This window comes from Arthrobotrys flagrans (genome assembly GCF_004000055.1).
Source record: "Arthrobotrys flagrans strain CBS H-5679 chromosome Unknown unitig_15, whole genome shotgun sequence".
In the NCBI taxonomy this organism is placed as follows: domain Eukaryota; kingdom Fungi; phylum Ascomycota; class Orbiliomycetes; order Orbiliales; family Orbiliaceae; genus Arthrobotrys; species Arthrobotrys flagrans.
In genome coordinates this window covers 3347117-3372450 of record NW_027137545.1, presented here as the reverse complement: position 1 = coordinate 3372450, position 25334 = coordinate 3347117, and the positions used below count along the sequence as shown (strand labels likewise).

At 49.1% G+C, this 25334-nt stretch overlaps 7 protein-coding genes across 7 annotated transcripts; 3 read left to right on the top strand and 4 right to left on the bottom strand.

The window, feature by feature from the left end:
- Nucleotides 1–1472: 1472 nt before the first annotated feature.
- DFL_000857 (uncharacterized protein) lies at nucleotides 1473–4888 on the top strand (the record flags this gene model as incomplete). Its single annotated transcript, XM_067638320.1, has 3 exons — nucleotides 1473–1982; nucleotides 2045–4584; nucleotides 4645–4888. The coding sequence occupies 3 exons, from the start codon at nucleotides 1473–1475 to the stop codon at nucleotides 4886–4888; spliced, it is 3294 nt and encodes a 1097-aa protein (XP_067495413.1).
- Nucleotides 4889–5857: 969 nt separating this feature from the next.
- Nucleotides 5858–8578, bottom strand: DFL_000856 (uncharacterized protein; the record flags this gene model as incomplete). The annotated part of the gene is made up of 5 exons (XM_067638309.1): nucleotides 5858–6199; nucleotides 6259–7334; nucleotides 7393–8190; nucleotides 8294–8412; nucleotides 8511–8578. The coding sequence occupies 5 exons, from the start codon at nucleotides 8576–8578 to the stop codon at nucleotides 5858–5860; spliced, it is 2403 nt and encodes an 800-aa protein (XP_067495412.1).
- Nucleotides 8579–10929: 2351 nt separating this feature from the next.
- DFL_000855 (uncharacterized protein) lies at nucleotides 10930–13094 on the bottom strand (the record flags this gene model as incomplete). The annotated part of the gene is made up of 6 exons (XM_067638298.1): nucleotides 10930–10942; nucleotides 11010–11245; nucleotides 11316–11447; nucleotides 11508–11693; nucleotides 11776–12638; nucleotides 12713–13094. 6 exons carry the CDS (start codon nucleotides 13092–13094, stop codon nucleotides 10930–10932), a joined length of 1812 nt encoding a protein of 603 aa, XP_067495411.1.
- A 1643-nt stretch (nucleotides 13095–14737) lies between these two features.
- Nucleotides 14738–15986, top strand: DFL_000854 (uncharacterized protein; the record flags this gene model as incomplete). Its single annotated transcript, XM_067638287.1, has 3 exons — nucleotides 14738–15032; nucleotides 15108–15741; nucleotides 15803–15986. The coding sequence occupies 3 exons, from the start codon at nucleotides 14738–14740 to the stop codon at nucleotides 15984–15986; spliced, it is 1113 nt and encodes a 370-aa protein (XP_067495410.1).
- A 957-nt stretch (nucleotides 15987–16943) lies between these two features.
- DFL_000853 (uncharacterized protein) lies at nucleotides 16944–20472 on the bottom strand (the record flags this gene model as incomplete). The annotated part of the gene is made up of 3 exons (XM_067638276.1): nucleotides 16944–18121; nucleotides 18186–18558; nucleotides 18610–20472. 3 exons carry the CDS (start codon nucleotides 20470–20472, stop codon nucleotides 16944–16946), a joined length of 3414 nt encoding a protein of 1137 aa, XP_067495409.1.
- Nucleotides 20473–20956: 484 nt separating this feature from the next.
- DFL_000852 (uncharacterized protein) lies at nucleotides 20957–22510 on the bottom strand (the record flags this gene model as incomplete). Its single annotated transcript, XM_067638265.1, has 1 exon — nucleotides 20957–22510. The coding sequence occupies one exon, from the start codon at nucleotides 22508–22510 to the stop codon at nucleotides 20957–20959; it is 1554 nt and encodes a 517-aa protein (XP_067495408.1).
- A 1266-nt stretch (nucleotides 22511–23776) lies between these two features.
- On the top strand, nucleotides 23777–25183 carry DFL_000851 (uncharacterized protein; the record flags this gene model as incomplete). The annotated part of the gene is made up of 2 exons (XM_067638254.1): nucleotides 23777–23905; nucleotides 23993–25183. 2 exons carry the CDS (start codon nucleotides 23777–23779, stop codon nucleotides 25181–25183), a joined length of 1320 nt encoding a protein of 439 aa, XP_067495407.1.
- Between the last annotated feature and the right edge of the window lie 151 nt (nucleotides 25184–25334).

Genomic DNA, 25334 nt, shown 5'->3' with positions numbered 1-25334 from the left:
AAGAAGGTGTTCTGCAACCGAACCGGCACTCCGTATTCCTTCATGATTGCTTCCGTTGGATCGGTCAAGCTGTGCCAGATTCACGCCATAAATAGGCACCAGAAATGTTCTGAAACCTTTGCTGTTTGTTCCAGGATCCGAAGGAAGGAACAATTATTCCGGGTTGGATTGTTCGGTTGATATAGTTGGTTAGGGATCAGTTAGGTCCGCCAGAACTATCGACGTGCGAATGTCGAGCTGGAAGTCGCACGTGAAGGATTCCATCTTTGTTTTCATCGCTATGATCGTTTGCTAGAGGCCGGTATAATCTTCGCAAGTGTTTATCGAATTGGTATTTGGATGGTTTCGTGATATAGAAGAGGGTGGCGGTCTGGAATTCGAGGATTTGAGACTTAAGCTGGGAACTAGAAACTGCAGCTTCGCGCGCTACATAGGGCTGGAGACCTCGCCCAACGCACGACAAGGATCCAAGCCGGGCTCGGGTCCTCTGTCAGCTATACACCTATATTCGAGGCAGTCTAAAAGAGTATATTCGAACGGGATGTTAGCAGTCAGAGAGAGAGGTAGTCGTGATATCTACTGATAGTTCACATGCGATATAATTTAAAAGACCGTGCCCGGCCGGGTCCAGGTTGCAGCCCAACTTGGCTGAGCACTTCAACGACACACAACACATTTGTGTGAAATATAAGAAATACATCGTCGGGTCGACACAACCTCCATCAGCTCCATCGAATCACAGCTCTCGTCTTCGTCCTCATCCAAGACAAACTGTACTCTGTTTCGTTCCAGTAGATGCTTGCGGTAGACTTTTAAAGCCTAAATCCGACTTGAAAGGGAGCTCCAGAACTGAGACGCCGAATCGTAGCGGTGGATTCACAGAACGCACACAGAAATCCCCGGTCCCTCGCACTCTCCACCGAAAAAAAATTAACGGGAAAAAAACCCCACCACGTCATATTTTGCTCTCGTCGTCTACGCTCCTCCATATTTATTCCCCCCTTACCCCCTGTCTTCTTATACCTTTCCATAAAAGGTATCTTGGACAAATTTATTCCCAAGACTTCCTTCAAAGTGGCAAGCGTACGATTTTCTTCTCCCTTCTCCTCTTCTCCTTCTCCACACTTCCCCTTCCCCTTCCCTGTCTGCTCTCGTCTTCGACACATGAGGCGTGAACAGCAACCGCATAATCGTCTTCATCCTCCCCCCAACTATTCTTTTCCCTGAATGGCATCGTGATTCACACGGACCGGATTTGTTTCCTTGTCCCCTCACCCTCTCATAATTCCATCACTCTTATCAAAAAAAAAAAGTTATTACTTTTTTTCAGAGATCGTCATCGATCGATCATATCGGAACCGTTGACTGTCATTCGACCGTCCCCGTCCACTATTAAAGCAAGGAGTCTTTCACCCCTTTCCACCACCTCCCTCCCTTCGGTAACATAATATCCACGCGATAAATCGTTCACAATGGCGAAGGGAAAGAAAGGAAAGAAGAACGTCGCCAACGACGACTGGGAAGCCGACATCCCAACCACCACCGAAGAGTTGTTCCCCGTCAACGCCCAGCTCGAAAACACACCTGGTTATCATAAGGATGAAGAAACGAAAGATAGCGGCCCCGCAGCTGCTACTGCTGACGATATTGCCGATGACCTTGGAGGAGGTGGCGGTGGCTTGCTCGGTGCTATCAGAAAGAGCAAGGCTAATAAAAAGAAGAAGGGTGGCAAGAATAAGTTTGATGACGACGAAGATGTGGAGGCTGCTCTTGCCAAGTTGAACATGGAGGCCGAACAGGCTGAGGCTGAAGCTGCCCAGGCTGCTAAACCCGAGTCGAAAGGAAAGGCTCAGGCTCCTCCTGCACCGGCTGATGATGATGAGGAGGAAGAAGAGGAGGAGGAAACCGGCGGAAAAGTCAAGTCTAAAAAAGAGAAGGAACGTGAGAAGAAAGAAAGAGAGAAGCAGAGAAAGAAGGAACAGGTTAGTTATCTTTGCCACCTATACGCTCGGCTTCGTGATGGGTTTATCTAACGATTGCATAGGCTGCTCGTAAAAAAGCCGGTGGAGGTGCTCCTGCTGCCACCGCGTCCAAGCCCGCTGCTGCTGCTCCCGTAGCCGAGAAGGCCGTTGAGACACCGGTTGCTGCTGCTCCCGAACCTGCCGGTGGCAAGAAAAAGAAGGTCTCTGCTGCCGTCGCCGCCATCCAACGTCAACAGGAAGCTCGCCGAAAGATTGAGGAGGAACAGCGTCGCGTCGAAGAGGAGGCCCGCCGAGCCGCCGAAGAAGAGCAGAAGCGTACCGAGGAGGAAGAGAAAAAGAGGGAGGAAGCCAAGCAGAGAAAGAAGGAGAAGGAAAGAGAAAAGAAGGAGCAGCTTAAGAAAGAGGGCAAATACCTCACGGCAGCGCAGAAGGCTCAACAGAAGGCGAATCAGCTGCGTTTGCAGCAGATGATCGATGCTGGTATGCAAATTGAGGGTCTTGCCGACCCAACCGCTGCTGCTAAGAAAAAGCCTGTCTATGATAAGAAGAAGAAGAAGAAGTCCGGCAAGGCCGGTGACAAGGATGCCGAGGGTGGGCCTGCGACGCCCGTGGAGTCTACAAAGGCACAGGAGGAGGAGGAGGAGGAGGAGGAGGAGCGAATAGCTGCTGAGAAGGCCGCTCGAGAGGAGGAAGAGAGGAAAGCCGCTGAAGTTGCGGAGGCTGAGGACGAAGCTGGTCCAAAGGATGAGGAGGATGTTGCGGAAAGCTGGGAAGTTGCCGCCGAAGAGGATGACGTCAAGGAATCGTGGGACATGGACACCGACGACGATATGGAAATCAAAAAGGAGAAGAAAGAGCAGCTTGAGAAAGAGAAAGAAAAGGAAATGGCTGCCAACGGTACCAAGGATGCTAAAGCGGCTTCCGCCAAATCTAAGGGCAAGAAGCCTGTGGACGATTCTTCGGACGAGGAGACGTCAGTCGCCCAGAGGCAAGCGATCCAGAGAAAGGAAGAGGCCGAAGAACGACGCAGGAAAAAGCACGAAGAAGCCCTCGCTGCACGATCAAAGGACAACTTGCGGTCTCCCATCTGCTGTATTCTTGGGCACGTCGATACCGGAAAAACGAAACTTCTCGACAAGATCCGTCAGACCAATGTCCAGGAAGGTGAAGCGGGTGGTATCACTCAGCAGATCGGTGCAACTTACTTCCCGGTCGAGGCCATCAAACAAAAGACCGAAGTCGTCAATCAAGATGGTTCTCTTGAATTCAACGTTCCCGGTCTGTTGGTTATCGATACTCCCGGTCACGAGTCCTTCACCAATCTCCGAAGCAGAGGTAGCTCTCTGTGTAATATTGCTATTCTCGTCGTCGATATCATGCACGGCCTCGAACCCCAGACGATCGAATCGATTAGACTGCTCCGCGGCCGTAAAACACCATTTATTGTCGCCCTGAACAAGATCGATCGTTTGTACGGTTGGAAGGAGGTTCCAAACAACGGCTTCCAGGACTCCCTCGCCAAGCAATCCAAGGCTGTTCAGAACGAGTTCAAAGACAGGCTCGCCCAAACCAAACTTGCATTCGCGGAACAAAGTCTCAACGCCGAACTCTTCTACGAGAACAAGAACATGAGCAAATACGTTTCCTTGGTTCCGACATCTGCCCACACCGGAGAAGGTATTCCGGACATGCTCAAGCTTTTGATCACTCTGACCCAGCAGCGTATGGCCGAAAAACTCATGTACCTTTCCGAACTCGAGTGTACCGTTCTTGAAGTCAAGGTCATCGAAGGTCTCGGAACAACCATCGACGTCGTTCTTTCCAACGGTGTGCTTAGGGAAGGTGACAGGATAGTTCTTTGTGGTCTCAACGGCGCCATAGCGACTACCGTCAGAGCCTTGCTTACACCTCAACCGCTCAGAGAATTACGTGTCAAGAGCAACTACGTCCATCACAAAGAAGTCAAGGCAGCCCTCGGTGTCAAAATTGCAGCTAATGATCTTGAAAATGCCATCGCCGGTTCTAGATTGTTGGTCGTCGGCCCTGATGATGATGAGGAAGATCTTTGCGAGGAAGTTATGAGCGATTTGGAAGGTCTCTTGAACAAGGTTGAGAAGTCAGGAAAGGGCGTCTGCGTCCAAGCATCCACGCTCGGTTCTCTCGAAGCTTTGTTGGATTTCTTGAGCGTTAGCAAGATCCCGGTCATGTCTATCAGCATCGGTCCGGTCTACAAGCGTGATGTTATGAGAGCAGGAACAATGTTGGAGAAGAACAAGGAGTTCGCCGTTATGTTGTGTTTCGATGTCAAGGTCGATAAAGAAGCCCAAGCATATGCGGATGAAGTCGGAGTCAAGCTTTTCACTGCCGACATTATCTATCACTTGTTCGACTCTTTCACCGCCTACCAGAAGGATCTTCTTGAGCAAAAACGAAAGGAAACTGCCGATCTTGCTGTTTTCCCATGCGTCCTCCGAGTTGTTCAAGTTTTCCATCAGCGTGATCCCATCGTTGTCGGTATCGATGTCGTTGAAGGTAGCTTGCGTATTGGTACTCCCATCGCCATTCCGAAGCCTGGCGGCGATCCGGTCGTTCTCGGTAGAGTGTAAGTCGCACTTCCCAAATCTCTTGATTTACAACAGACATCCGCTAACGTACTCTTTAGCACATCTATCGAACTCAACCACAAAGCCGTACCGATCGCCAAGAAGACCTCTCCATCCGTCGCCGTCAAGATTGAAGCGTCTAACCAACCCGTCCTCGGTCGCCACTGGGAAGATAAAGATACTCTCTACTCACACATTTCCCGCAAGTCCATCGATACTCTGAAAGATCACTTTAGAGAAGAAGTGGCCAAGGAGGATTGGGCTTTGATCGTTCAGCTTAAGAAGGTCTTCAAGGTTGATTAAATTCAAAGCCCGTCGACATCTTACAAAAAGTCCTTGTTATGCATATTTGTCTTTTTCATCAAGGTTTATATTTTTTTGTCCTATGGGTGCATGATGCATGGCTTTTCGCTTTCAGGTCTCGATTTGAGGCTTATAACCATTCTGCCTCTTTTCTGCTTTTTATATGGGCTTGTAATCTCTCCTTTCTGTTTTTTTATAAGGACATCGTTATGCAGGGTTTACACTAAAAGTGTCTCGAAGGATGTTCGTTTTCGCCTCTCTTGCTTTTGATATTCCTTTCGAAAAAATTCCCCCTCGTATTTTTTTTTTTTTTTTTTAATGCGGGTGTATATTTTACATTGCACCCCATGCGGAGGGGGGGGGTTTATATAGAAGGGATGGATATAGGGCAGGGCGCTAGGGAGGGGCATAAATCTCTACTATGTTTACCTGACTCGGGCACCGTAAGCATTAATGTAGACCGCTGTGAGAAAGCTTTCAGGGGAGATGAATATTGAATCCGTGGACCGGAGAGTCGAAAATATGGTTGGTAATTTATCTTGTATGATAAAGACCCATGGGACATGACTCTCTTCGAGTTAACGAAAGACTGCCGTCTCATGAACCATACCGGATCCGCCGCCGAACGAAAATGTGCAAGATATATATAGCCTCGGCGCCGGAGTAGCCCCCAAGGTAGAGATGGGAAATATTTTCTTGAGAAAAATATGCAAAATTCGCCGTGAGAGCAGTAAGGTAAGGAAAAGTAGCAGGGCTTAAAAAAAAAAAAGTCGGTATCGCTCATCATGGTTTGACAGAACGGAGGAAAACTTTCTATATGAAACAGAAAAGACAAGAAAGAAAGAGAGAAAACATCCGGATATCCCACATCGTAGCCCCCCTCTGCTTTGCGTGAATGATACAAAAAAAAAATAAAGCGAAGGGAAAAGACAAATGATATATCGCTTTAACAAAAACTCCTTTGCCCGATTAATTCCACCTACTGTCGTCATCCTCATCCGCCATATCGTACACATCATACTGATCAAACCCAGCTTCTCCTCCATTTTCGATTTGGTCCACACCACCATCCGCATCCATAGAATCCCCGTGATCGTATCCGTTCTCTGCGGTAACCGCCGGAGCCTGAACACCGTTACTCGCGGTATTGGCAGTATTCTCCACCCATGAAACAGCAATTTTTCCAACTTGAGGAATATCAGGGTTCGAATGGAAAAATCTGGCGGCATCGCCGCGAGTATTGAAGGTGATGATGTGGGAGTCCTCGGCTTCCGTGTTTTTATCAAGTTTGGTGTACTGGCTGCCGCAGGCCTAGATGAGAAAAGGTTAGTATCGATTCCACGTAGTGGATATTGAAATCATTTACATACCAACAAGAAATGCTGCAAAGCTTCAATGTTGGCCTCGGACACACCGTTGACCATAACCGTCTTGGTCCGGTTATCCAGTGTCATCTTCTTAGCCATCACAGCACCTCCTCTGCCTCTGGCAAACGGTGCTGTACCACGGTAGGCACCGTAAGCACCTCTTCCCCTAGCCGGATAAGCTCCACGTGCCGAGTATCCTCCGAACCCACCACGGCCTCTAAACGAACCCCGGCCTCTGTAAGACGATTGGTGAAATTCGGACAATGGCTCGCCTAACTTCGAGTGGTCGATCCCTAGCGACGTAGCCTCCGCTTCCAATGCCTCAAGTTGTGCCTTGAGAGCAGCCGTCTGTTGGGCTTCTTTCGATTCCTTGTTGCTTGGATCCGGGGTATCCGTTCCGCCGTTCGTGGCTCCCTTGGCAGCATGCTTCTTTGCCAACTTCGCAAGAAGCTTCTTCTTCTCCTCTTCCTGGCGTTTCATTAGATCTGCCTTCATCTCCTCCAATTTCTTGGCTTGGTCGTCGATTTCCTTCTTCTTCGCCATTCGTTCGTCGTGTATCTTCTGGGCTTCTTCCTGCTTTCGTTGGAAGTCCTCCATATCAACCTCCATTTCATCCGGGTTGGCCTGCTGGCCACCACTTTGTTGCTGGTGTTGTGGTGCTTGGTGTCCATCGCCCTCTCCTTTCATCCAGTAGACCTTAACAAACCGGTTGTTGAAAATCGGTTCCGGAGAACCATGCGCCTTCTTTGCGTCCTCTTGATTCTCAAACTTGACAATAGCGAGCTTACTCTCGACTTTAACCTCCACGGATTCGATGGGTCCAAATGTCGTAAAGTATCCGCGGATGGCCTGTTCCTCTAGTTTATCGTCCGGTATGGATTCCACGACCAATGCCTTCGTGTGAACGTTTCGAGGGGGGCCGAATGCTGAAAACTCCGATCTCCCACCACGTGCGCCGCCTCTTCCACCTCGTTGGGATCCGCCACTACGTGGTTGTGGGGCGGTTTTCGGAGGAAACGAGGCGCTGGTCCGACGTTCGAGATCTTGAGGGGAAAGCATGGGTGTGTGCGGGTCGTATTCTGTATATTGTTAGCTAAAGCCTTACACCCCGTGTTTTCGGGTTCATGGAGGTTGTACCGTCTTCATCTTGTCCCTTCACCTGTGGCACCATAGGCGGGGGAACAACCAGCGGATTGGCGTGCAAATATGGACAATTGTCGGCCCTTCTACAATACCCCTTCTGCTCAAAACTATGACACACACCCCTCTTCCCTCGGTTATTTTGGCGAGGTTCGGGGGTAGCCATCAGATTTGGCGGTGGCTGGAACATGGCCAGTGGGTTCCAACCGCCCTGCAAGCTTGCTACTGCCTGCACAGCCAGCAGTTGGGCCATCGGGTCCGTTCCGAAGGGTAGTTGAGGGTTAGGGAGCGGTAATGCACCGGTAGCGCCGGGCATCATGTTCATCGGGAATGCTGCTTGAGGAACCTGTTGCCGCGGCGGTTGTCCTTGCTGCTGTCCGTTCCTCCCAAACTCGCCGCCACCGCGAGCCCATTTACTATATGGATCGAAAGAACCGTTTGCGGCATTGCGATTACCACCTCTGCCCTGTGTCTTCGGATTCTTGGTCCGAGAGTTGGCGTAGTGGCCTCCGGCCTGCTGTTGGGAAGCGCCTGGAGCATCTCGGTCGTAGTAGCCGCGCTTTTTCGGGTTGGTGTTTTGTTGGACGAGTTGGGGAGGTGGTATTACGGGGCTCTTGGGGGTGTAAGAGTCTTCTGAGTCGGCGTCATCTTGGGTAGGTGGTTGCTGAGGTATCGAAGCTAGTGCAGTATGTGGAGTGGTAGTAGTTAAGAGACCGCTGTGCAGGGTGGAGTTCACGGAGAGGTACGATTTCGAACGTAAAGCAACGAATAGCTGGTCGACGAAGGGCGTAGTGTCTGGTATATAGTATGCGACCCGTTAGAAATATATTCTACCTCAGAGGATAGTAGCCGTCGATTGGGCGATGGAAGGGGTAAAAAAAAAAAAAGAGTAGCTCACGCTCGCGTAGGAAGTCATCGAGTTGGTCGATGCACATCTGTCGGACCTCAGCTTCACTCTGCTCGTGCCTAAGGAGTGCGAGGACATAATCGGCGAGGACATCTGAATCTGCATCGGATCTGATATTTCAAGTTAACGATTAGAAGTTTTTCCGATTGAAGATAGCTTGAGGCGCTGGCGAGGGATGGGAAATCGCTTTGGGAGGCTCTTCTCTCACATGTTTTCTAGGCGGGTGACGACCCACTTCTTGAGCAGGGCGCTGTCGCCATCGTCAAACAAGGGCATGATCCTGTACCTGCGTAGATGCTGTAGATGGATAGATGAAACGTCCCGAGCTGGTGATGATATATTTATGGTGGTCGTCCAAGCAAGTCGAGATGCAGGTTGATGATAGAACAGAAGGCTCAGAAGTCGTGAACTGGTGCAGTGCAGTGTAGCCGTACGGCAAAACGAATGAATGAAATTTTTGGCTGGAGCGCCGGCGGCGTGTTGTTTCAGGCCATAAAAGGTTTAAAACGTCATGCAACACACCACTGGCCCAATCACAACAGCCTCGTCTCAACTGGGATCATGGAGACGGTATATCATGCATTGATAGATACAGTATACGTATACAGCACTGTGTCTAGATGATAAATATTATCCAGAGAATATTGAAACTGGGAATAAAAATATCTCCCGGAAAAAAGGGGTTTGGTATTACACTGCAACGATATCCATGTCAAGTCTCTGTCCTAAAATTAATACCACAATTTCAACTCTTCCAACCATTGCCATCTCGAAGCGACGCATTCCGAGACTGTATCGATACTAATGATTGGATTCCGTGTTGGTTTTCTTCAAATCTCGAATATATTGTAATTTTAAGCATGCTAACCTTCAAGACTACCTTTGTAAAAATTAACCGTTAGGCCTTTCATGAAGAATGTCGACATTGTAACGGCGAAGTAGCATCCGTACATGCGCACTATGACAATCTTCTTTCGGAAAATGTAGCTTGCAGTTATTTGTTGAAGGCTAGATTTTGATAATGATTCCGGAGCAGAGCAAGTGTTATCTCGAGGCTCGAGGCGTTTTGTAAATTGGAATATATCGCCTTACGCTTATTAATTGAAGATTTCATGTCAATATGATCCGGACTAGGGTTTAATTATTTCTGCCAGAGCTCGAGTTCATACATCTTGACGGTGTCGAGAAAAGACTCCTCGAAATAATGATGGTATATTGTCCTTTCTTAATATATAACAATCTCCTGATAGTGCCTATGGTATGGGTCATAGAGGATGGTGATGGTATATGGGTATCTAGGGCTGTCGTAATCCTCCGGAAGACATATATCGTTCTTGGGGTAGTCTGAGAGACCTAGGATATTTCTGCGCCTCCGGAAACTTTACATAATTATGTTATGCCAATCCATTAATTATCTCCGACTAGTCCCGAACGCACCGAGACTTGCGGAAGTAGTAGTCGTGATATAAATATTCGCCCCTTTGTCGTGCTTTCGACGCCGATGGCTTTTATTAAACTTAATACGATCATTGTAAAGTGTTCATGTCAGACCATTCAGATATTTCTCTGCTTACCGAAGCGGCTCGGATACGCCCATATATTTCCTTTGTAAATATATGCCCATGGAACAGGTAGAGAACGCTCGGCCGTCTTATTTCATATATCCGTTGATGTGTGTCTTCCACGCGGTCCACCGCCGTATCATAAAGAATCGGGGCTCTGGATCAGAGCCCTGTCGAAGTTATATATATATATGGCGTCCGTGGTCGGAGTTTATAGACAGTGTTGGTATAACAGACATAAACCGTCGGTAGCGTCGATCGAATGCCTCGTTCATAGCGTAAGAGGGTGGGTATCCCTGGATGTGCATACCACTGGGCTTTGGGCTCCTTTTCTTGGCACATCTGGAATAGATGGCATTTTAATGTTAGTGAAATAATATATAAAAGCACCTCAGGCCTCGCCTAGACATGTTCCCTTGTCGTTCGATTTTCTTGTCTCGTATCCAGACCTGGTCAGATTTTCGTATCGTCGAAAATGTAGTATTTATATTCCTACAGCGGCGCGGCCTTTGCCCTAGCTCGATACCAACAGAAAAATATATATATATATATATATATATATAAGTAGTATGAATTTCGCCCTCGTCTTAACGGTGATATATAGATTCAATCCAGATGTCACCCTCCATGCGAACTCTGTGATCTTTGTGGGTTGTAACGAGCAATAGCCGACAACTCGAGACAATATCTTCAATCTGAGGCCGGGTTATCATGATCCGGGGCCATCAGATCCCATAGCGCCGGCCTTTGGATATAGATAGAATAATTTGGTAGTTGGGTTGCGTGCGCCACCAACACATACATGGTAGCCCGTGGCTGGAGAATGGCTTGACACGTTATTTAACAACAATGACAACACGGAATTCCATGTAACGACAACAGGTCTGGTGTACATACCGGGGCCGTCTTGTGACGAGACTATGGTATAATATTCTTAAAAAAAATTCAAGACGAAAAGGTCTGTAGATTTTGATTTGAAAAAGTATTTCGGTAAACGCTACACCTTATAATCCCGCAAATTTGCCAACTTATCCTTATCCCGATATTTTAATCAGTCGAAGTATATCAGTGTTCGCAACTATACACCTTAAAGTTAGCACAAGCTCCTTGATTGTAAGAAAGTAAGAATATAGTACACGTCATACAAATTATACCGTATCCCTTGTATCATGAAACTTTTGTCCGTAAAGTTCGAACGTTCTTTCATCAAAGCCGCTCTATATTTTTTCGCATCTTCCAATGATATTGCCGGTGGCAGATCTTTGATAATCATTTGAAAGAGTTCCTCCGCTAGTATCCCCGCAGGTCCCGAGCGAAGAGCGCTTTCCAGTTCTGCTCTGAATTCTGGTTGTTGGGGCGCGACGGTTTTAGTCGTCGGAATCTTTTGGAGATGAGTGTTTTCAATTAGTGCAATGTTCAGGTGGCAGCAGCAGGGAGAGGCATTATGTTACTTCGTGGTTTCCCGAAGGGTCACAGAGGAAGAAGACCAAGATCTTGCGGTGCCCAGGTTTTGTGGGGTCTTCTAAAGAGAACGGTGAGACGCAATGCTGGTATGTATTGGGAAAAACGATAGCCCGGTTGTCCTAGTACACCGACGGTGGTCAGAGTTTTGAAAGGAAACAGCGCTGCAGCGTGGCACGTACGATAGTATCGACTTTGCCCAACTCTTGTACCCCTTGATCGGTATCCATATCGTGAAGAGCACCCCAATTAGACCATTGCGCTCCTGGGTTTCGACCGATATAAACAGTTCGACGAAATCGGAGCTCGGAGGCCGTGATATTTTCTTGGGAATAGTAATAAATTCCGGTTGCTATAATTCGCTCGTTCTGTGGCGTTCCGTATTAATATTGCTTAGTTTGATCCTTGAAATTATAAAAAAAAGCTGTAGTTCTATCGGTTTCAAGTTACCTTCATAGCTTCGACGTGCCAACTACCTCCATTATATTTCGGCTTTTCGGGCGTTAGAATGATATTCGCGAGTTTGACAATAACTTTTGCAGTCTTCCCATCTAGCTTGACCCCGTCGGTAATTGTGGGAGGTGACCATGTATTACCATGGTATATTTCTCCTAGGTCCCAAATTTCACGTTCTGAATGTCCTTCCTCATACTCTTCCTGGAATATATCTTCGAAGGACACGGTTAATTCCTGGTCGTTTTCATACTCTCCCAGTAACTTCTCCCAAGCCTTGTTGTAGTCCTCCGTAAGAATCATCTTTTTACCATCGTCGGTATCATCAGTAGCTCCCGGAGGACCTCTTGATCGGTGGCGGCGATAGTTATTCTCCTTCAGATCCGCCAGAAGATGGTTGAACATAGGGACAAACTTGGAAAATATTTTCTCCAAAATGGGGTAAAAGAGCTCCTGCTGGCCGGGTCCGTTCAAATTGTTAATGTACGACGCAATCTTCGTGCTTTTCCCATCAGCGGAGACTTCGAATTCCGAAGGTAGCCAGCAAAATTTCTTGGAAAACCCGCTCATGTACCGATTTGCCGCTGATGCTGTAACTACGCGAGAGTGGGTGTCGACATTCCATTCGGATTCGTCTATAGGGTCGTCGGAATTGTACTCATCGTCTTCTTCACCAAAGTTGTTATAGTTTCCGGGGATGAGAGCAGCGGGAGGGCATTCAATGGTCTTTTCGCTGATATCTACGGATCTCCCATAAATGATAGGCCACAAAGATGGGTGCACAAGATCTAGAACTGTGTTATCTGTGCCTGGATGCCAATCCCTTTTCTCCTCAGGAACGTTTTCTAAAACCGCAACGGCTAAACATTTCCTTTATATTCAGCTTCTCCCCAAATCTGATGCACGAATGTCCCTCACAATTATATAAACTTACCGTTGATCAACTCCTGCCTGACCTCCTCATCAATCAATCCGTCAGCCCTCCAAACCACATCGATATCCGGCTCAATACAAGAACCACTCGCTTGAAGTTTTTCAACATAGGCCTTGTAAGCTTTGAGTTCCCTATCTACAAAATCTATAGCCTCGGCATCCCAGACAATGAGGTTGGGTTCCCAATAGGTGAGTCGTTTTGAATCTTGCTCTGCGGCCTCCCGGATCCACTTGACCATAAGCTTGCGATCCATTATTTTCTCCGTCCAGTTAGGCTTTTCTCTAATAGCAGTAACGAACCGGCGAAGAGCCTGGTCGAGGAAGTTGAGAGCTGCGGAAGGACTTTGTTCTAATGGGTGGGGGTAGTGGATATATTCGGCCATTGTTAACTCAATCGTCGAACATTCACTTAACTTATAGATTATAAACTTGGGATACACGAACACGCGGGAGGATTGGATTCGGAGGACACGAAATCACGAGGGGCGAATAAAGTGCTCTTTAAATAAAATCTCCAGACGCTATAGCTCTGGTGCAAAGATATATCCCGCACAAGAGCTGAGGCTGAAGTTTTGCTCCAACACAGTGCAACCCGGGGTGACCCAGTCGTCGCCAAGGCGTATGATTCCGTTGCTCGTCACATGGGTCAGCGGAGAAGCATGACAAAGATCTAATTTTCCATTATCTTGTGTTCGAGATGAAATGCGGTATGAAGACTGTTATTTTATTTCCATACCTTCTGACTTTAGCGGAGCTTCGATCGTGCTTTGGATTTGTGCACACATAGATGCAAGGTGCCCAAGGCTCGAGATACGACGTCACCAACACATGGCTTAGCATAGAAAGTATGCTCTAGCGTAGCACAATGTGGACAACTTGACTCGATATTGATTATTTAACAATGTTCCGGAGATCAATTTTACCGAACTATTAGCGCAAGTCCCGAATGCCGGAAATCGTTGTTGGAAGTTTAATTCAAATATCGGATGCACATTGAAACCACTTAGATCTACACTTTAGAGAATGTCGGCGCGATCAGCGTTCGAAAAGTTAAAACTGACGCTGGCTTCGTACAGCTAGAAGTCTGGATAAACTCCCCCGTTGAATTATAAGTGAAGTTGAGATAATCAGCTGATTGGGTAATATAATATTTAATCCAGAACTTGAAGGATGAAGGATCCTAGGACACGTTTTTTTTTTAATAAAGCTCCCATGATACAAGCGCGAAATATTAACACGGCAATGTGATTAGTTTTGGGAAAGACAATCATATGAGATCCTATCTTATTCACTTGAATCAAGAGTTACTATAGGTAAGTACGTTGTAAATTTAATAAGATTTAGAAACCCTCATCCAAAATTTATATTTTTATTTCGAAGCCGTCTTCGACGTTTCCTCCTCAAGCGAACTCTACAATGGTATTGAGGTTCATGACACCCAAGCCCATGCCTGGATGGGGCTCTGAGCCCTCGAAGCCACAGGTATCACCTATCAAATCTCAGGTGAATTAACTGCACATGCAGCGTGCCAACCCCTCTGATTGGTCTTCACCCAGCCAATCCGCAACCTCAATTCCGGCCTGTGGGGACCTCAGCTCGCCAAAACTGGACCATGGTTACCCACTCTCGGAAGGGATTCCAAAAGTCCGATGGATGGATGGAGGCCGATGACTCCCGTTTACATGGGCTTATCTCGGGAGCCCCCAGCACAAGCAATCGATTACTCTATGCGAATAGGGATGTGACATCCCGCTCCAGCTTAATATAATTAGCTTGGCCTTTCCCCTTAGCTCCCGCTCGCATTCATATGTAGAGCAGATCCCCTAGCTTCTACATCTTCTTTCGGGATTCCCTTCTTCTCTCTCTCATAATCTAGCGCTTCTTCAGTATCCCGAACTTCAATCGCATCGGTATCGCCAGAGATAAGGCGTATATAATACATCCTAACATCAACCCTCATCTCCAACACACAACGCAAAGCTTGTCGAGTCACACACACAACCTCGCAACTAATAAAGAAACAAAGATGGCCGTCTTCCCCACCACCCCTGAGCAGCAGTCCTCCTCAAGCTCAGCTATAACTCCGGCTCCAGCTCCAATCCCAGCGCGATCCGCACCCCAGGAACCCATCACAATCCCACTCGACCAACCCGAACCGGTCGTAAAAACCGTCAACATCGAAGATGGCGCAGAAACCGGAGCCGGAGCCGCACCTTCAACCGCTCCCCGTCACACCCTTCTCCGTCGGGATAGCATGAAACGACGCGAAGCGCTCTTAAAGGGAAAAGAAGGCAGCAGAAGGCGTCAAAGATGGGAGAATGGTTAGATCCTTTTTACTTCCCGGTTACACACAGGGACTACATAACTAATCTCCATATCAAACAATAATAAAAAAGACAACTTCCTAAACAATCCATCCTTCGCCCCTCCCACGGCCGAAGACTTCTCCCCCACAGCTCTCCACCCAAGACGTATCGTCCGTTACGAATTCGCAACCCTTTGGGATCCATCTAATCCCGCCAAATACGGCTACGCAACAGCCCATCATATTCCATCGTCTGCTACCAAGGGGGCAGGTGGGTATGACGAAAAGCGAGTTCCTAAGAACTTAAAGGACAGGCTTAAGCGTTCCAAAGGCGCAATGGACCTCTTAAAGTCCCTCGAGGAAGAAGTAAGACGGTATGCGGCTACATTGTGGGGTTGTGTTGACGAATACTGTCACGGATCGAATGAGGTTGCTGTGGAGGACGACGAAGATGAAGAAGATAAAGATTGTGATAAAATGGATACATCCGTTGACTTTGGTACCGCCAAGAAGTCGATTGTGGAGGAAGAAATGAAGGATTCGGAGGATGAGGAAATCGTGTTTGTCCCACGGATGAAGACGATTAAACTCGATTCTTCGGTTGAGGGTGCGCAGCAGGTCAAGAAGCCTGTGGTGCAGCGGGAGGTGTATATCCCTGTGCTCGGACCACCACTGGAAAAGTCGGTGTTCGAAGCACCGCATGATGACCAGGGAGCCAGCTTTGGGTGAGTCACTTTCCTACGCTCGGGTAAACCGTGCAAGATGCTAACGAAGATATAATCACAGCCGCTGGTTGGTACACTCCATCGCTCTATACTATGGTCTCAGATCATGGAGTGAAACGCAAGGTAATCCGGCCAAGAGGATTGCATTTGTGGGAGCGCAGCCGAACGAGAGGAAGAGGCTGAAAGCGGGGCGGTTATTGAAGCATCCCAAGGCATTACCCAGGCCATTGTGGATGATGCTGTAAAGCCTTTTAACCTCAGATCTTTGTTTCCGTAACTCGGGCGGAAGTTTTCCCAAGTTTGCTTAATGGGCTTTATATTTCTATTTTACGTCTTTCGTTTATAATTACTTATATACCGAACGAGGGGTTTTATACATATATATCTATGGCATGGAGAGCTTATATACCCTATATACCTTCCATCGAAGTTCTTTTCAATCCATACACCATCCGGAGCTGCCAAAATGGCAACCCTATTAGTCACATTCCTTCAGCCCATCTAATTACACTTTCTGCATCCCCCAGAATCATATAACCCCCAACCTTGGATGTAACAACCCAGCCACGCCAGCCGGCCAGTACAATACAATGCCAACCCCCCCTTCCTCCCCCACCACATCCTCTCCTTCGCCCGCCTCGGCTGGTTATCCCAACCCACCCTCCGCAGAGTATGCAAATCCTGGAAAATTATATCGACACCTCCCTCCAAGCCTTCTCAGCTCGGTACACAAACACCCTCTGTCACGCTGAAGGAGTATCAGAAAGGGTGCTGTTGGTGACTGTTTCAAGAGTATTAATAGAACTACGGATGAGATGATGAGTATGCGTGTCGTAATATGAATACAGGTGGGGAGCGATCGGCTAAAGCTGGAGAGGTAGAGTATTTGAGACGTCGTCGAAGGTTGGGAGGTGTCGTTGGGGGGAGGTGGGGTTGTTTTGTTTGTGAGGGAGGTGGGTGGATTGTTTATAGAGGGTTAGAAGGTCATATATACATTGCAATGCATCGGTGCTTAAAACCTATGGATTTACTAAAAAGATATTCGGTGGATTGCAGATTATTCTACGTAGTTCAATATAGAAGCCATCCATACTTACCCTTTTTAGCCTACAGTTATTCGGTTCTAGATCTATACAATCTACGCATCAGTCGGCTCTATAATTTTACGATCCCCTCGCTGCTTTCACTGACTCTTCGAGTAATTACAAGTAATCCTTCTCAATCCTAGCAACCGGCTTTTGAACCCTCTTCCTCCCCGACTTACTATACCCCGGCCTAGTACCACCAAGTACATACGCACCCCCAACCTTTCTATTAGAAGCAGACGTATACTTCCCCGGCGTCACTTCCCTCACAAGTCCTTCAGTCGGCACATACGGCGGAGTAACCTTTCGAACTTTTGATAAAGTTGAAACGGGGGTATCCGGTATATCATCATTAGTTCCTTTCCTTCGGGGTGTTGGTTCTGCGAATCGGATTTTGAGCTTCGAGGGCTGCTTTTGTGGAGTCGGTCGGGTCGGTTTGGTTTCTTCGTCTTCCTCTCGCCCTTTATCCCTCCTGGGCTCAGTATCTCTAACCGCCGTCTTACCCTTCCCCTCAACCGCCGTATCATACCTACCCCCTCTATCAGCATGCAACCCCAACCCCTTAACCTTCCTATCCCACCGCTCCCACCACCTACTATTCCTAAACACATGATTATCCGAATACCCTTCCAGCTGATGTTTCCAAAAGCCCTTATCCACAAAGTCGGCCCACGCATCAGCCGTCTTCTCCGACTGTCTACTCCACGAGTCCTGTTCTTCCCATTCATCGCCAAGTGGGGCGGGTATGACCTCCCCTCCGAACCCGGGTTTTAATTCCCTACCCAACCTCCCCCCCAACATTTCGACTAAATATCGTCTTATTATTTTCGTGGGATTGTAGAATGTTAGGCTGATACCATCGACGCTGTCCGCTCCGCCGAATAACATCCCTCCGACGGGCGCAGGGATGGGATCCGCCATCATCTTCCCACCGCTCCTCCTCAGATCCCACCTTAGCATATCCTCAAACGAAGGATTCGCCAGAATCCAACTCCCCGAATCACCCGATTCTGAAAACCAGGGTCCGGTGCCGCTGGTTATGATTCCGCTTTTGACTTCCCAGAATTTCTGGACTTTGTGGACTTTCGGGAATTCCTGTTCTACTTCGCCGACGAGGAGACGGACGTCGGCTTCGAGGGAGATCACGGTGCCTTTGGTTAGTCCCGTCGTTCGGCCGAGTTTTAGGACTTCGGCGCCGAGGGGGAGGTGTGTCCAGCCGCGGGCTTCGAGGCGGTAACGGCGGCCGCCTTTGTTGTCGCGGCCGGTGTAGGTGAAGGTGTTCGTGCCGATGCGGTCTGCGAGTTTAGCGCCCCGTTAGACATCACCCGTATACGTCAGCATATCGATGGATAAACTTACCAAACCTCGGTTTAAAAACGACCTGATCCATGATCCACGCCCCTTCCTTCACCCTCGCGATCTTCCAAGCCGAAGCCACGATCCCTCCGAAGCCTGCACCCTCGTTCTTAAGATTCTTAACTTCTTCGACCAATTTATCATGTTCCTCCAACTTCTCTTTCCCTTCGTTCGTAAGGATTTCCGCAAGAGGTTTGTTACCCCTCGTATACGCGCGGATGGCTTCGTGCATTAATCCATCGATTTGGTGAGCTGTCGCTCTGGTTTGGTATTTTAGATCTGTGGCGCTGGGGGAGATTGGTTGGGAGGCGGAGTGGTTGATTATGGCGTTGGAGGAGATGGGCCAGATGTTGACGGCGTCGAGGAAGTAGAGGACCTATATATTAATCAGCATGTAATCCCTGTTTAGGTGGAATCGGTGACATACGTGATGACAAGTCATAGCGTAAACCGTCCCCTTCCGATCCGACAAATACCCCGCCAGAGTACCCGACCCGAAATCCGCCCTAGCACCCAACGAACTCCCCAAATTCGGCCGTTCGGAATACTTTGCATTCTCGCCTTCATGGGCGGACGGAACCCCAAGTTTCGTAACCCATCGAAGGCCGTACGAGAACGCATCCAGTTCTCGCCAATATATCGGTTTATCCCAGTGGATCGAACGGATGTTTGGGATCGGTGAGTGCGGGGAAGGGGTCGGTGAGGGATTCCAGGATGATATTCCCGAGGAGTTGGAGTCGGGGGGCGGGGAGGGGGTATGAGGTGTTTTCTTTGGCGTATTTTGGTGAGCGGGGAGGGTGGTTTCTGCGATCCTTTGGAAGACGTTGGGCCATCCGAGTCTTATGCCTGATCCTGAGGTGCCTTGCGCTCCTGTCTGTTGTTCTCCTTCATCGTCTTCGTCTTCGTACTCCCCTCTCCCGCCTTTTAACCCATAGCTCCCGAATAACCTCGGATTCCCATTCCTTACGAACACCGCAAGTTCGGCTCCAAACTTCAAGTTTTTCAACATCCCCTCCGCCACCTTTTTAATCTTCCCCGTCTCTTCGGTAGAAACCATAAGAAACAAACAACTCCCGTTGACCGTAGTCTCATAATTCGACGACAGATGTCTATGATTCGCATAAACGAACTCCGAGAAAAACAAACACCAAGTGCAATTCTCAAATTCCTTCCTCAAATATTCCAAAAGCTGCAGTCGAAGCGGTAGGAACGCATGTTCGTGCACTTCCCTTATATGCTGGAATTGCATCCTCGGGGCGACGAGCGATACTTGCGAAAGTAACAATTCATCTTCTTTGCGTAACCAGCCTAATAGCTTCCTCGCTGGCTGGGATTCTGGATCGTAGAGACCTAGATGGCGCCATAGCTTTGCCGCGGGTTTCGCCCACGAACGGGTGATCTTTCGGTCTTTGGGACGTTTGTAGGGTATTTTTTCGGGGGTAGGGGGTGATTCGTGGATCCTATCGGGGTTGTCGGTGATGAGACGGCGTTTTCTGAGGTGCCATTTTTGGGAGAGGGAGATGTTGGAGAGGTGGGTCGTGCGGAGGTCGGTGTGGGAGGATGGGTGGAGGAGGGTGCAGAGGGCGATGTTGTCCGTCCTGGGGGGTTGAGATTGGGGGGTATCGCTATTATGAGCGTTGAGGTCGAGGGAAGAGGTCGTGAGGATGCTCGAGGTTTCGGAGTTTTCGGCATTATCAAGGGACTCCGAGGAGGTGTTCTGCGGAGAGGCGTAGGGTGGTGAGCGGGATTGCTCGACGTAGGCTTCATGGTCCGATTCGATGTTCGATGCTTCTTCTTCTTTCGCAAAAGATATCTCGGGTTCTTCTTCTTCTTCCTCAAGGCCCAGAGCTTCAACACCCTCGGGATCCGACCCTTGGGCCTCCTCCTCCTCATCTTCCTCACCCCCTCCGATCTCCTCAACCTTCCCCTTCCCCCCTCTCCCCACCCGCCCTCTGTTCGCAAACTCCCCCGTAACATCCCTCAAAACCTCAACCCTCCCCACGCCACTCCTTTTCTGCGCTGCGATGCTCCTTAGGGCTCCGATATCCTGTTTTGAAAGTCCGACGAACGGGGTTCCGTTTTCTCCTTCTCCTTCTTGTTCTTCGTTCGAGTCATGTGCTCGGTGGCGGCGGCGGTGGTGAGGTTGGCGTTCTTCATTTGGAGAGTCTGCGGTGATTGGCGATGGGGGTTTGATGGTTTTTTGAGGACGTCGATGGAAGGTCAGACCCGATGTGGTATTTTCTTTATTTAATATGAAGGGTTTGCGACCTCGGGATCTGGGTGTGGCCATTGGTTTTTGTAAATGTATGGTTGGCGGCGATCTTGGGAATTCTGCTTTTTTGTGTACATTGGCTGTGGAGATACGGTTTGGTTGATTTCGAGAGAACACATGTGGATTATATTTTCTTCTCGATTGAAGCATATAACTTGCGTAGGGTATTTCGAAACCAATTTTATTTCTTTGTGAGGAGGTTAGGTCTTGCGTGTTAGTAAAACTCCATATCAAAGGACCTCTACCGAAACGTCTGTATTATCTGGCTGCTTCTGGTTACGAGACTGAAACTGCCTGTGGGACCATCTTTGAAAGAGAAGAAAAAAAGAATCTGTCGACGCCGCATTAGCCATCGCCATTTCCATTAAAATTACCATACACACAAAAAAAGAAGAGGTCAACCGCAATAAAAAGGAACCAGGCCTCAAAAACGCATCAACAAAAGTAGTTCGTAGTAATAAACCTTTAATACCCAAAAAAGAGGCCAAGAAAACCAGATACTTCAAGTAGCAGGAGGCACCGACGTCGTCGTCGGCGGAGGAGGAGGAGGAGTAGGCGTCCCCCCATCATCCAACGTGCTCGAACCACTCTCCGTCTCGGGCGCCCTTGTCAACGACCTTCGTTTCAGCTTAACATCCATCGAAGCCTTTTCGTTGTCTATGTGATCATCCGTATTGACCCCCAAATGTCGTAAACTCGAACTGCTCTTTTTGTGGCCCATTCGTAATCTTCCCTTTGTCTGCGTCCCCGCCGTGCCACGTATCGTACCATCGGAATGGACACCGAGCGAAGACGCGCTGCTTCTGGCTCGCGGTCTGATTGTTGTCGTTCCCGAAGATACTGACGGTTTTCTGGTCGGACGGCCGCTGATTCCCGGGAAGACAGGGCCGGTGGGTGTGAAGGCTGAAATTCCAGCGCCGACGATGACACCGTGGCTGTTCATCGGTGGTAGATGACCTGTTTCCAGAATGCTGGTTCTGATGGCTTGAACTTCCACCGCCCTTCGTTCGTTTTCCTTTTCCCAGTATTCGCTGCGATAGATTTCCCATCCTTCCCTGAAATCTGCCGAGAAGTGTTTGGCCAGGATGACCAGTTTGACGTTCATCCCCGATTCCAAATAATCGTCCGGGTCGAATCCATCGGGCGTAACGGGCTGCTGTCGCGTATTCCCCAACGCCCTCTGCGCCAATGCGACATCGGCCGCGGACCTCGGTGGAGGCGTCCCCGGAGTTCCAGGTAACGAAGACGATCCGGCTCTGAGTCCGGCAACCCCGGCGCCAGGTCTCATAGCGTTCGAATGACCTCTGCTCCTGACATGATGGACCATCCTCGGCGGCGGAACCCTCTTCAATCCAACCGAATAAACCCACCCGAGCGGATGTCGTTTCGCCACAACCTCCAACCAATCCCTCGTCCTTTGCGAAAAACTGCGATTGACAACCACGAGTTTTACATTAAACATCCTGAGACCCTTGTTCACGTTCCCCACCAGCCTTCTCGGCCAGATCATGGTTTTGGCGTACAACCCGCTCATCCAGAAGAGGAGACCGGTGACTATACCGCCTATGAGGCAGAGGTTTTGAAAGGTGGAGATTATGGAGTAGGGCGACGGACCGACGATGTAGACCGCGTTGAAGAAGTAACCGATCCACAGACAGAGGAGGAATAGGAAGACGGTGTATTTCCGACGACGGAGGTGGAGGCGTTGGTATTGTGCTCGCAACGAGGCTTCGAGGATGATGAGGTTTAGGTAGATCGTCGGAGGGGAGGTAGGGTGATTATCTAACGGATTCGGAATCGCATGGCTGTTCGAAGAATCGTGAGTAGCGAACAAGCCGGAACCCGTGGCGGCCGAAAAGGACGTGGGAGAGGTAGCAGGATCGGTGACATGGGGGACGTGGATGGAGGGGGTTTGAACGTAGGCCGTTGCGACCTGGGCGGCTTTCGAACCGACGGAGGGCGTGCCTTTGATGAGGTGGTCGAGGCGTGATTCTTGGCCGGTGCCAACGTTCGAAGGAGGTAGATTGGATTCGGATCCGGAAGGTCCGTCAGCCATGAGTATACGATCGAATACGAACCAAACTAGTGAGCAAGTCGAGGAAGAAGATTCGTGGCAATCATGAGGAGTAGCGAGGCTCCGGTGTGGAGGAGAGATCAGATTAAGATTGAATCGCGGGTATCCGGTTGGAGGTTTCAAGTTAAAAAGCACAAGCAGAGATTATGACCGCATTCCCATCTACGAACAAGTTTACCTCGTATACAGCAAAGAAACAGAACGGAGAAATAAAACCAATTATATCGAAGCCGACAGAGAAACCGATGATAGATATCAGGTACATACGGAGAAAGGAGGGTGGGAGAGGACGGAGAACGGATGAGCGAATCTCAACAACGCCAAACACCACGTTGGGACTTCCAAACCAGCGGGAAACCAACCCCGTGATGTCGATTTGATGCAACTGCCACCGGGATCAATCGACAGAATCCGGCTAGACCGACATGATGATAACCAATGGTATGCATTTGGCGTTCAATCCGAACCAAGGTTGTTCTTCGCGATCAGGAAGCTGTATACATAGTATCGTACATGTCAACTTGCAAGATAAGATCGTTCTCTCCGACAGCTTCTTATAAAATGTTATTTTAAGATACCGACAATCTTAAGCCCCGACAATATTGTTTCCTAAATTCGGCTTGGTTCTTTGGGGAGAAAATAAATTTCCGGATTTTATGCTTAAAGTCCGGGGATGGAGCGGGTTAATGTCCGATCGATACATACGTACCACAGCTGCACCCGGATTACACCCTGGATTACGCCTCAGCCTTGTAACGAAGAAACAAGCATTCCATCGAACTGTCCCTTTCTTTCTGACCGGCTTCGGGTCTCAAGTCCTCCGAGTGCGTGCTTAAATACACTTTACCGCCACTCTCTCGATCGATTACTTTACTTCTTGTTCATAACATCTGCTATCTCCAAATATATAGATATATAGATATAGTTAGATATAGTTGGATATAGATATATATCTACACATCTAGAACAGAGGGATAATTTCTGGTTGGAAAATACCAGACGATTGCCGTTTCAATCGATACCGGGCGCACGGCCGTCAAGCTGTCTCCCCGGCTCCTGAAACCCTTCCGATTCAACATCGACACCCGTCTCCTCAACAGACTTCAACAATCCAGACGCAACTCCTCTCTCTCAGCTTCTCTGCTCTCCCATTCTAACTCTCGTTCGGATCCTCATATCGTAGCATACTATCCGACGAAAACATCAAAACCTCAGTACTTTTACGTCGACCGTCGTCGCAACATCATAATGGCCATGGATGCTGCCGCCGCTGCCGAAGGACGGTCGCCCCTTGCAAGCCAACGGGCAAAGGAAGAAAAAGTCAAGCTTCCGAGCAGACTCTTCCCTCTGGAATACGGAAAGGCTTTCTCTCAATGGGTATGTGTACTCGACCCGGTTTGTATCGCCGGTCTTCTTGTCTTGTCCCCTGCATCGCTAATAAATTCCGATGATGTGATATCATAGTGGGCAGGCATAACCCCAGCCGCCGCCGAAGCCTCGGTCCTCCAATTCATCCCCATCTACTCCAAATCCCTCCGACCCGCCACCGGCACCGAAGCTTCGAAACCGGACCATACATCGCCTCCTCTGGAATCCACCGATGATCGCGTCTGCGCTTCTCACGAAGTCCACCTCGCGAATCCCAAACACTACCTCAACGAATTCTCCATCACCCGTCCCGAAGGCAAGACGAAACACAACCTCGTGGTCCTCCACGGATACGGTGCCGGTCTTGGATTTTTCTACAAGAACTTCGATGCGCTGTCGAAACGGTCGGGATGGTCGCTGTACGCCCTGGATCTTCTCGGAATGGGCCGGTCCGCCCGTCCGCACTTCAAAATCCACGCCCAAGATCGCATCGAGAAAGTCCGAGAGGCGGAATCGTTTTTCGTCGACAGTCTGGAAGATTGGCGAAAGTCTCGAGGCCTTGAGAAGTTCACGCTCATGGGACATTCCCTGGGTGGATACCTCGCCACCTGCTACGCCCTAAAATACCCGGGGAGGTTGGAGAAACTGGTTCTCGTCTCACCCGTCGGAATCCCAGAGGACCCGTACGCCGTCACGGCCGAAATGCCGGACCAAGAGTCCGCCGGACAAGCCGCCACGCATCAAGCCGAAACGGCCGCCTCTGCGAACGTCGGAACGGGCGAACATGCTCCGAACCCTCCCAGGAGACGATACCCCGGCTGGTTCACATACCTCTGGGAAGCCAACATTTCGCCGTTCTCGATAGTCAGATGGGGTGGTCCCCTCGGCCCCAGATTCGTATCCGGATGGACATCCCGTCGTTTCTCGTTCCTTCCCGAAGCCGAAGCCGAAGCGTTACACATGTACTCCTACACTCTGTTCAAACAGAAGGGTTCGGGGGAGTATGCTCTCGCATACCTCCTCGCCCCCGGAGCTTTCGCTCGCGATCCCCTGAAGAATAGATTTTCGCAGATCGATCGAAATCTGGAAATTGTGTTCATGTACGGTGACAACGACTGGATGGATGCTAAAGCTGGAAAGGCGGCTAGCGAAGCACTGAAGAAGGACGGGAGGAAATCGAGGTTTAAGCTTATTGAGAATGCCGGACATCATCTGTATTTGGATAATTTCGAGAGTTTTAATAATTATATGGAGGGCGTGCTGGTGGATACCGAGAGGGCTGCGTAAACCTGTTTACGGCAGCAATACAAGGGCAAGAGGTAAGGTAATGGGGGCCGTGGGTAAATTTTGTTTGTGCTTTGGGGATAAAGGGCTAGAGCTTGTATATTTGGCGTCTGCTTGAAACTCGGTGCTCGGTTTTGATATCTTTGTAGCATAC